Genomic DNA, 12,539 nt, shown 5'->3' with positions numbered 1-12,539 from the left:
GAGAGAAAAGCCAACGAGACAAGATAAAACAAATCCAGGAGTTCTAACAATTTATGGCATGAATTCCAGGATAATACAGTCGAAAGGATATAAAAGTAATCATTTTTTTTTAAAGGTAGGAAAAAATCTAAGGAGAGACTTGGGTCTAGAAAGCAAAACATCCAAGAGTGTCAGGTAGAAGGAAACACTAAAAAAAGACATAGACCTACGCAAATACCTACTAGATGTCTGAATTCCAAAAATAAAGAAAAATAAGAGAAACTACTGTAGTTTTTAGTTAGAACAAAAAAGAGAAAAGATTTCCTTCAGAGGAAAGACTAACTGTGGTATCTTTTATGCAACATTAAAATTTTCAGAAGACAGCCCGGCCAGCATGGCTCAGAGGTTGAGCATTGACCTATGAACCAGGAGGTCACGGTTCGATTCCAGGTTGGGGCACATGCCTGGGTTGCGGGCTCAAACCCCAGTGTGGGGCATGCAGGAGGCAGCTGATCAATAATTCCCTCTCATCATTTATGTTTCTATCTCTCTCACCCACTCCCTTCTTCTCTGAAATCAATAAAAATATATTTAAAAAAAAATTTTTTTTTCAGAAAACAACTGGAAAATCTTTCCATATTTCGAGGGGAAAGCAGTGACCTGGGAATTCTGGACTGATCCAAAGTAGCAGTCATGCTTGAGAGGAAAAGAAATTCCACCTCAGACAGGCAGGGGCAGAGCATAAAGCAGCAAGAGGTGGGCCTGGTACAGTGGGCCAGCGCAGGGCTGCATCACCCAGAGAACACGGTGAGCCCGCAGACCTCGGGCGGAAAGCTCATCACAGACAGCATGCTCCAGGCAACCCTGAGAGAGGACAGAGGCCCCAGTACTAACCCCCACTTCACAGATGAGGAAACTGTAGCTTAGAGACAGTAAATAACACATCAGGTCACACAGCTGAGAAGTGGTGGGGTCAGGGTTTGAATACAGAAAGGCAGCCAACTCTAAAGCTAATTAGCTGAATGTTACGCAACATTGCCTCTTACTTTACCATAAAAGAAAAAGAATTTTAAGGGAAAATTACATGTAATATACATTCTAGTTCTTAAAATAAATTATTAAAACAATAATTAAGTAAATATTAACACTGTTAAATACTAATGAAACTGTTAAAAAAGGATTTAAAATATAAAAAGGGATATATTAAGTGTTATTATAATTCCAATTTAGTTTACCAAAACCTAGAGTGACAATAAGGGAAAATAAAAGTGTACTAAAAATCTTACCCTGTCCAAGGGTAGAATGGGGCTTAGGTGATCGATATAGTTTAATTTCTTAACCGCAAGAGAAAAATACATTTGTAAACCATTTATGCCCACTTACTGATTCATATTTGCTACTCTGGCATGAATACGAAAAAAAGAAATAAGATTATAGAACTAGCAAACCACTGTAGGGGAAACAAGACGAAACGTGCCAGGGGTCTCCATATGACAGTGGGTAATTAGCAGCTAGACTTGCCACTGGGTAAATACAGCAAAAACATTATGGGACTTATCGAAGATATACCAAGGAAATGCAAACAAAAACAGGGCAGGATAAGAAAGACAAATATCAAACAAAAAGAAGTGAACAGAAAAAAAGAGGGATATTTTCTATTTTAAAGGAAACAACATAAAGAAAGAAGAGCCATGAACCTTTACCTACCAAAAAAGCACCACGAGACAGGAAAGCAAAGCCCTGAGCGCTACAGTGACAAAGTGGCCTAGCCACAGCCTTCAGGGGACCTAACCACTGCCTCTCAGAGTGTGACAGATCTGAAGAGAAAAAACATTAAAGAAAACAAAAATTTTAAAATTAAGATACAAGGGATCTGAGTGCACCATGGCTCTCAGCAGTGCTCACACCACACGAGGAACACCCCTCTTCACACCTCAGAAACGCTGGGATCAAACCCAGCAGTCACGCAATCTGCTGAATCAGGAAAATGGGAGGATGGATAACACGAAAACAAAAATTAGTGACTCTTAAAGAAAAAACCTGACAGAAATGATAAAGCAAAAAACTAAACAATTCTTTGAAAAGACAAAACAAAAGAGATGAACCTCTAAAAAGTTAACCCAAGAACACACAGACGCGGATGCACAGCACAAGAACTGGCAAAGCAGTGTCACCGCAGATGCAGAGAAGACAAAATGCTAGCCAACGCTGCGTGCAGTCTAATGTCAAAAGATCATCTGTCAGGAGATGACTGTTGACAAAATCAATCACCAAACTGGACTCAAGAAAAATGAGACAAACCAATCAGTCTACCACACCCAAAGGTTTCATGAGTGAAGTAAGAATCCATCCTGTTAAACTGTCCCAAAACACAAAAAAGATAGAATAAATTCCAAGTCATTAATATAAAGCTAGCAAAACTCTGTTTTCAAAACTGACAGACATACACATTAGAGATCCATTACTTTATAAATAAAATTTAGCAATTTATTAACCTAATCATGCTATTACAGGAACATAAGACTAGATAAATATCAGGAAACCTAATACAATAATTCATGTAATCACAATCATATAAATTTTTAAAAATTCAACTTCTTCAAAAATGATATTATCTTAATAAACTATGCTTAGAATATTTTTAATTAGAGTACAAAAGGGTATAACAAGGGCCAAGAAATTTATGAAATAAAAATAAAGAAGAGTTTACTAAAATAAACTTCCAGCAAACGAAAGCCCTGGGCCAGACAGCTTCACAGGGGAGTTCCACCAAGCATTCAAAGAAGAACTAAAACCTATCCTCCTCAGACTATTCCAAAAAATTCAAGAGGAAGGAACACTTCCAAGCTCTTTCTATGAAGCCAGCATCACCCTAATTCCAAAACCAGATAAAGACACGACAAGGAAAGAGAATGACAGGCCAATATCTCTGATGAACATAGATGCTAAAATCTTCAACAAAATTCTAGCAAATTAATCCAGCATTACATTAGAAAGATCATACACCATGACCAAGTGGGATTTATTCCAGGGATGCAGGCTGGTACAATATCCGCAAATCCATAAACGTGACATATCATATAAACAAACTGAGAGATAAAAATCACATAATTATATCAATTGATGGAGAAAAAGCATTTGACAAAATCCAACATCCTTTCCTGATAAAAACTCTCAAAGTAGGAATAGAGGGATCATACCTCAATATAATAAAACTAGAGGCTCAGTGCACGGATTCGTGCACCAGTGGGGTCCCTCGGCCTGGCCTGTGCCCTCTCCCAATCCAGGACCCCTCAGGGGACATCGGACTACCAGTTTCAGCCCAATTCCTGCAGCCAGGCCAAGGGACCCCACCAGTACACAAATTCATGCACCAGGCCTCTAGTATGCATGTAAGATCTTTGGTTAATCTCTTCCTGCCCTCCTCCCTGCCCCCTTCCCTCTGAGATTCATCAGTCTGTTTTCATGCCTGTGTGTTGAGCATCTGCCCCCTGGTGGTTAGTGTGCGTCATAGCTACCGGTTGAACGGTCTCTTAGGCTTTTATATATATAGATCTTTATATGACAATCCTACCACCAACATCATACTTAATGGGCAAAAGCTAAAACCATTTCCCCTAAGAACAGGAACAAGACAGGGATGCTCACTCTCACCACTCCTGTTCAACATAGCACTGGAAGTGCTAGCCATAGCGATCAGACAAGAAGAAGAAATAAAAAGCATCCAAATTGGAAAAGAAGAACTAAAACTATCATTACTCACAGATGACATGATATTTTACATAGAAAACCATAAAGACTCCATAAGAAAACTACTAGATTTAACAAATGAATTTGGCAATGTAGCTGGATACAAAATTAACACCCAGATACCTATGGCTTTTTTATACACCAATAATGAACTCACAGAAAGAGAAATAAACAAACAAAAAATCCCTTTTATCACTGCACCAAAAAAATTAAGATACCTAGGAATAAAAGCTTAACTAAGGAAGTAAAAGACCTGTACTCGGAAAACTACAGGACATTGAAAAAAGAGATAGAGAAAGACAAACAAATGGAAGAATATCCCATGTTCATGGACTGGTAGAATCAACATCATTAAAATGTCCATACTACCCAAAGCAATCTATAGATTCAATGCACTCCCCATTAAAATACCAATTTTAATGCACTCCCATTAAAATTCACAGACCTAGAACAAACTCTCCAAAAATTCATATGGAATAAAAAGACCCTGAATAGCCACAGCAATCTTGAGAAAGAAGAACAAAGTTGGAGGGATCACAATACCAGATATCAAGCTATATTACAAAGCCACTGTTCTCAAAACTGCCTGGTACTGGCACAAGAACAGACATATAGACCAGTGGTCGGCAAACTGCAGCCCCTTGAGTGTGGCTCTTCCACAAAATACCACGTGCAGGCGCGCACGTACAGTGCGATTGAAACTTCATGGCCACACTCAAGGGGCCAAAGAGCAGCATGTGGCTCGCAAGCGGCAGTTTGCCAACCACTGATATAGACCAATGGAACAGAACAGAGAACCCAGAAATCGACACAAGCCATTATGCTCAATTAATATTTGACAAAGGAGGCAAGAGCATACAATGGATCAAGACAGTCTCTTCAATAAATGGTGTTGGGAAAATTTAACAGATACATGCAAAAAAATGAAACTAGACTACCAACTTACAACATACACAAAAATAAACTCAAAATGGATAAAGGACTGAAACGTAAGACAGGAAACCATAAAAATTTTAGAAGAATCAATAGGCAGCAAAATAGCAGACATTTGTCGTAGCAATAGCTTTATCGATACAGCTCCTAGGACAATGAAAACTAAGGAGAAAATAAACAAATGGGACTACATCAAAATAAAAAGCTTCTGTACAGCAAAAGAAACCATCAAAAAACAACAAGAAAGCCCACTTCATGGGAGAACATATTTGCCGATGTTACATCTAATAAGGGCCTAATCTCTAAAATGTATAGGGAACTCATACTTCTTAACAAAAGGAAGATAAACAATCCAATCAAAAAAATGGGCAAAGGACTTAAACAGACACTTTTCGAAAGTGGACATACAGAAGGCCAACAGACATGTGAAAACATGCTCAAAGTCACTAATCATCCGAGAGATGCAAATCAAAATGACAATGAGGTAGCATCTCACACCTGTCAGAATGGCTATGACAAGTGCTGGCGAGGATGTGGAGAAAAAGGAACCCTCGTGCACTGCTGGTGGGAATGCAGACTGGTGCAGCCACTGTGGAAAACAGTATGGAGTTTCCTAAAAAAATTAAAAATGGAACTCCCATTTGACCCAGTAATCCCACTTCTAGGACTATATCCTAAGAAATCAGAAACACCATTCAGAAAGGATATATGTACCCCTACGTTCATAGCAGCACAATTTACAATAGCTAAGATTTGGAAACAGCCTAAGTGCCCATCAGCAGGTGAGTGGATTAAAAAATAAATAAAGAGGAGGAAATTGTCTTCTCATCTGTCACAATAAACTTAACATTTCAGAGCCAATAACACTGCTTTAGAGAATAACTGTAACACCTGTACCTATTAAAGGTTCGACAGGTGAGAGCTATAACATTATGACTGGTATTTTGCCATCTTCCTATTCACCATTTTCAGTGCCTGCACAATACTACATTGAAGGCCACCCTGACTTAACCATTTCCTGACTTCCTACTTATGATGAATGCAGCAGTAAATACCTCCGGGCTCACACTCCTTCATTGCTTCCCCGACTACACCACTATTCTGCTGGCACCGCCATCAGCTGCTATCAAAAGATGCAGCGTTCCACCTCAAAGAACCACAGCCCACCTCCCAAGACTTCTAGAAGCAGTGATGATTTCAACAGTTCCTCCACATCTAGATTTTCCATGGAGGCTCTGGCTGCTAGAAGTCATGAAGCAGGTTGGGCATGAGACAGACAATAGCAAACGGAGACCTGGACTGTTCCAGGCCGCCTTTTAGTCCAGGCACAAAGCTGTGTGCATGCACAGAGAGAAAAGGAGATGAAGACAACCACAACTGTTTGGGGCCTGAAATACACCGAAAGTTAAATCACCACTGTCACTTATACAATTGCCACTGGATCATGGCCCAGCCCTGCAAACGTGGACCCTGCGACCCCGACTGCTGGATGCAGAATCCCCAGGATCGCTCTGGACAGCACTTCACCAAGTTACACAAATGAGATTCCAACCTCTCAAATACCATGTTTAGCTTCTTTTGTATGTTTAAGGGTTAAAGTTTATTTTTTAAATTCTGTAATGTTAGCTATAAATGTATAATGAGTAAGGATTAAGAAGACACTTTTAGAAAAAAAATAAGTAAAATTTAAAAATGCCCCCATTGAAAAGATAACCGCCACACACAATAGCTACTGGCAAAAACACATGCAAGACTATTCGCTTTCACCTGATTCAATCACAGAATTCTGTAACTGCTAAGACTGGAGTTTCAATAATGGTGAATTGTTGAATATTACCGATGTCTCTATCCAAATACTTAAGACAAATTATCTCGGGCGGTTTCAAATTAAAAGCTTGTAAAATATGTAACCTCTCTCCTAGTTTTTGCAATTAATAGGGTACGTCTGCAATTAGCCTGACTTACTGAACGCAGTGCTGCTGTCATTAAAAGATGTCTGTGCAAGAGCTGCTGTTATTACGGAGGCTCAGGAGACCAATCGCTCCTAGAGGGCAAACAGTGGACTGGTAGGAAACAAGAGCCATAAATCACACTGTCAGGCGCCGAGAGCGGAGGGGAGCACCGGCACATGAAGGCCATTCGCTGCAAGCACAGCATGGCAGCTTCCCAGGCAGGATTTACTGCACCTGTAATTAATTAAAATTTCCTTCAAGCTAAATCTTTAATAAACAAGGATTTGTGCTGACAATGAAGAAAAAAAGCTCCAGCAACGTAATTTTACAATACACCTCACAGAACAAGCATAGCATCTATCATTCCTTGTATCAGGTGAACATACCATCTCTGAAGTTAATAGGAATTACATCACTTTGCGTAATAATCTGTGTACTTGGAATGGGTCTGAAATATTTAGGATGCTGGAGGCATGCACGGAGGCATGTGGCCCTTTTCTTTTATTTGTTATGGTTTCACTCTCTTCCAGCTTTTTAAAAAGCCACGTCTTTTTACTCTAATGTTTTAGAAAACAGGACTTTTAAAAGAACACACGATAACAGTTTTATCAGATGCCCATGTTTTGTGTGGTTTGTCCTTTAATTACACGTTGTAGTTCTCAAAAAGCATTTTAACATTCTATTTCATTGTTTCCATTTGGGGCCAAGTGTCTGGACCCGAGGAAAGAAGGTCTATCCATGAATGACCATGAACATTTTTGATGCATTTATATGGAATCATCAGATATGCCACAATGTATTTTCTTTCTCAACAACTAAGATAGAGACCTACAGTATTCTTTGTTTCTAATAGTAAAAATTCCCGGAGTAAATGTAAGCTTTGCACATCCCATTTCACAGGAAATCAAACTGGGCTCATAGAGGCTAAGTGACTTGCCCAAGATCACAAAGTGATCAAATGATAGATCCAAGATTCAAACCCTGGTCTGATAATTGCAAAAATCTATGCTTTACACCAGGGGTCCTCAAACTTTTTAAACAGGGGGCCAGTTCACTGTCCCTCAGACCGTTGGAGGGCCGGACTATAGTTTTAAAAAAAAACTATGAACAAATTCCTATGCACACTGCACATATCTTATTTTGAAGTAAAAAAACAAAATAGGAACAAATACAATATTTGTATTTGCATGTGGCCCGCGGGCCGTAGTTTGAGGACCCCTGCTTTACACCTTTAAGCCATTGTATTTCTCACTCTTAAGCCTCTAAATGCCATGAATTGATCAAATAAGATAAAACTCTTTGAATTATCTAAAATATTCCACAGAATTACTATATCCTACATAGAAGCATAAGGTGAGACATAAAGTGACAACTGTTTCAGAATATAAGCAAGAAACTTCTCGCTATACATCTTCAAACTGAAAGAAAGGTCCTTAATAATTAAGTAAATGTTTCAACAGAGTGTTAAAGATATTGCCACCCACTGTGAGTTATGGCAGAAGTATCACAAAACTACCTTCTTTTATTATCTTTTCATATATTTTCTTTCCCCAACAAAATGGTTACCTTTACAAGGCCAGTTAAAACTATATACCCATTTTGGGAAGCCCTAACAGCATCAAAAACCTGGAACGTCATGTTCATAATTATACAACAAATAAATACTAATTGACTGACACATTAGGTTTCTCTATAATAGAAAAAAAGGACCACAAAACATGAGAAAGGGAAAATGTTTGACTCCTATTAAATAAGATTTTGACTGACCATTGAAGGAGATTCAAAAGACTAGAAATGAATTTATCTGGTTGGACCATTTGGTTGAATATATTAGTCACACATTTTTTTTTTTTTTGCATGGTAGCTGGGTTTTTATTTGCTATCAAAGAGAATATTAACAAAGATAATATAAGAAGGTGATGGAGGTGGGAAGCTAACAGGCTATTTAGAGAAGAAGAAAAATAGATGTACCCCATTTAGAAATCGTTTGATCATTTAAATATGTTCTCTAAATGCAAAAATTTCAAAATTTTATGTCATACCAACTACAACAAATCATTATGAAAATAAAGATAATCTATTTGAATGGTAAACAGAACAATTCTGGCATGATTACTCTATTTAGTATGTTTTAAGAGAAATTCTCTTCTCTTCCCCATTTTCCCCATCCTGAATGTTCCTATGCCAAAGCACCACTGTGACATTTAGACAGGACAACCAGTGGGCACAGAAAGCTCCCCCTGGAGAAAAGGAGTCTTAGCCAATAAGTATGGAAAGGAGGGCAGACAATAGATGCAGGGTGAGAAGCTGGAAAGCATTGACACAATGTTTGAAATGTGATTAAGAAACATAAATTCGATTGCAATTGAACACACCTCTAGACCAACAGGTGTGCATGTGATGGCAAAGATCTGTACATACAAGTATGAAAGAACAGAGCAGAGGGATCAAACACCACTTGGGTGCCTGAATCCAAAAGCCAGAGTTCTGATCTCGGCAGTGTTACTAACAGGCCTGGGTAAGGAATTAACACATTTTGATGTATCATCATCACAAATAACAAAGTGATATTAGCATTCAAAATAAATGGATTGTGTTTCTAAGTCATATGGTTTGAAAGAGAACATCATTTTGATCTTTCGCTTGACAGCTTATATCTTTAGAGATCTGAGATACATTTTTGTTTGTTTGTTTTTTAAAGAAACCTGAAGTGATCTGCTTTCCTACATAATCTCCAGGTTATATATATACTAGAGGCCCAGTGCACGAAATCATGCATGGGTAGGGTCCCTAGGCCTAGCCTGTGATCAGGGCCTTCTTCCGCCCACTCGCCAGTCCCCAGTTCCCACTGCCCACACCAGTTCCCCGTGGTTCCCCGTTCACCATCCAGCGATCAGAGCCTGCAGGCCAGAGGGAGGGACCGAAAGGTCTGCCTTCCGCCTGCTTGCCAGCCCCCAGTCCCACCGCCACCCACCCCGGTTCCCTGTGGTTTCCCATTGGCCATCCAGTGATGGGAGCCTGCGTGATGGGGGAGGGACCCAGAGGTGGACAATGCACCTCATAACGACTGATCGATTGGTTGTTCTGATCGTTACGCCATTAGGGTCGCTGGCCTTTTATTATATAGGATATTTTTTAAATATATTTTTTACTGATTTTTACAGAGAGGAAGGGAGAGGGATAGAGAGTTAGAAACATCGAGTAGAAAGAAACATCGATTAACTGCCTTCTGCACACCCCCTACTGGGGATCAAGCCTGCAACCAAGGTACATGCCCTTGATCAGAATTGAACCTGGGACCCTTGAGTCCGCAGGCCAACGCTCTATCCACTGAGCCAAACCAGTTAGGGCAGATCTGAGATATTCTGTAACAAAAAAGGAACAGTAGAGTTAAGGGTCAGAATAAAAACACAAGTCTACTGCTTTTCCTTAAAAGTTTAGTAAGGAAGTTCAAGTTAAACTCCTGGTGAACTGTAAAGCACTGAGAAAATTATGAACAATCACTTCGGCATGTGTCTGTGTACGCAAAACAACCTCAGAAGCTAGAATCACTGTAAACAGAAGTGAGATATCTGTCCTTAAGCTTTTGCCCTCTGAACAAGTTAAGGAAGCAAGCCTTACCAAGAAACACTGCCCAATGTCAATGCTACTTCCATTAATGAGTCAATGTATTTCATTTACATGCAGGTAGCTCTTCAGGTTACAATTACAGAAGAAACACAGGTGAGCCGTGATCCAGGTGAAGGTGTGCAATATACACACTTCACTAGCCAAAGAAAAGCATAAAGATGGACATAGAAAAAAATTGTCTTTTAAAGACAAACATCAACTAATGGATCTTTCCACAGAATTTTGTGAAACAAAACATTAAGAGATGTCAATAGACAATGGAAGTGAAAAAAGGAATACCCAGGCTTACAAGGGTGGTGACAGGATGGTTATAATTTATTTTGACTAGAAAAACAATAGCAACTCTTATTTTTGCCCTGGCGGGTTTGGTTCAGTGGTTAGAGCATCAACCCTCAGACCAAAGGACTGAGGGACCGATTCCCAGTCAAGGAAGCGGTTGCAGGTTTGCCAGCCCTGGTAGGGGTGTGTGTGGGGGAGGCAACCAATAGAGTGTCTCTCTCACATCCATCTTTCTCTCTCTCTCTCTTCCTCCCTTCCACTTTCTCTAGAAATCAATGGAAAAATATCCTCAGGTGAGGATTAAAAAAAAAAACCCAAAACTGTTATTTCCATGCTGCTAAAATATCACTGTTTAAAATCACAGCATTATGTTTTAACTCGGTTTGTATTCCATTTATCATTTAAAATTCAAGGCAAAGTTGGTTGGTTTTAACAACAGCTAGTATAAGTAAGACTCCATCTCACCAAACTTGAGCTACCAAACTATGGATAGTACTGATTCACTTCCATCAAAAGATCTGCTTACTCATGATCACAATAAGTTGGGGATGTAGAAGAAAGGGGTATGCAAAATTACAGAAACCCTGGGGTCTAGTGGCTCATGTGTGTCTCCCTCAGAAAGGCCAACATTCACCAGCTCTTTCATGGTCCATGAGAGCTCGCTCAAGGGCTCCGACACTCAGGAAAGAAAGAACTCAGAATAAACTGCCACTTCCCGTCAATAAAACAACCTGCGAAACCACAGTGAAAACGTGTAATTATTATTTATTCCGCAAATGCTTATAGGGCACTTGGGATACAAAAATGCGGAACACACAGTCCCTACTCTACGCAACTTACAGTCTAGATGGTGAGACAGATGATAATAAAAAAAGCATAACAGAACACATCTATGCTACCCCTAGGAATACAGATAAACCTCCTTTTAGATAATGTGGTTAAAATTAGGAATAAGTGAGGAAACACACTATCCAAATACAGTGATTATAATTATATGACAATCAAGGATTCAGAGAACAAAAAACTAAAAAGCAACAATGCAAACTGCAAAATTCTCAAAATGGCATATTGTTCTTTTGTTCATTGAAAACATGTTTTAAAAGCATATTAACAAATGGTTTTGCCAATTAAAAATTATGACCTTTAGTACCCACCTTCCTAAAACCGTTTGAAGCCACCAATGCCTTACGGCCCCTCGTGCTCCCAGGCTGAGCCCTGTCTGTGCCCAGCAGGACAACCAACAGTCTCATCACCACTAGGGGCTGGAATGATAAGCCTTCGTTCACAATTGTTTTCAAAATACACAGCTCAAATTAAATCAGTAGCAGTTTAACTGCATGAAGAGAAACACAGAAACACCCACTTGATATACATGGGTCAAAGAAAACAAGCATGTAAAATGGAAGGCTTTAAGATGAAACAAACAAAAAGGTGCTGACGTGGGTACTGTTACCTTTCTGTGGGTGTAGGAGCCAGTTTCGTGTAGAACTGCCACTCTGAACGGAGGCCACCATGTGTGAAATTCCTTCACCCACTGATGCATCACTGTCGTAGGGCAGACAATGATTGTCGGACCCAACCCCTCAAACCTGCACCAAAATGTCCAAGAAGAAAATACAACCATAAATGACAGCGCAAGGATGATCAACTGCCAAAAAATAAAAAAAGAAACGAACAAAACTTAACAGTTCAAAAAAGAAAATCCAAAAAACAAAAAAACAAAAGGAAAATCCTAGCTATGGGATTTGATATTTCCTATAAAGAAAAAGCTGCTAAGGTTAAAACCCAGTCAGTGAAATCCCCACCATCCCATTCATCAATTGGTGAATGCAGGTATTAAGGGAAAACACTAGCTAGCACATTGGAAGATAACATCTATGCCCAGCTGGTGTTGCTCAGTGGTTGAGTGTTGACCTATGAACCAGGAGGTCACGGTTTGATTCCTGGTCAGGGCACATGCCCGGGTTGCAGGCTTGATCCCCAGTGGGGGGTGTGCAGGAGGCAGCCGATCAATGA

The 12,539-nt window shown here is 39.6% G+C and overlaps 1 protein-coding gene across 1 annotated transcript in view; it reads right to left on the bottom strand.

Annotated features, from left to right (window-relative positions):
• Nucleotides 1–12,539, bottom strand: part of ERCC6 (ERCC excision repair 6, chromatin remodeling factor) — a 79,897-nt gene that overhangs the window by 18,660 nt on the left and 48,698 nt on the right. Inside the window, 1 exon segment of the mRNA XM_023761296.1 lies at nucleotides 11,977–12,112. Coding sequence (XP_023617064.1) covers nucleotides 11,977–12,112 — 136 coding nt within the window.

The sequence above is a fragment of the Myotis lucifugus genome, unplaced genomic scaffold (assembly GCF_000147115.1).
Source record: "Myotis lucifugus unplaced genomic scaffold, Myoluc2.0 scaffold_206, whole genome shotgun sequence".
NCBI lineage: Eukaryota > Metazoa > Chordata > Mammalia > Chiroptera > Vespertilionidae > Myotis > Myotis lucifugus.
This window is presented reverse-complemented; position numbering and strand designations above follow the sequence as displayed.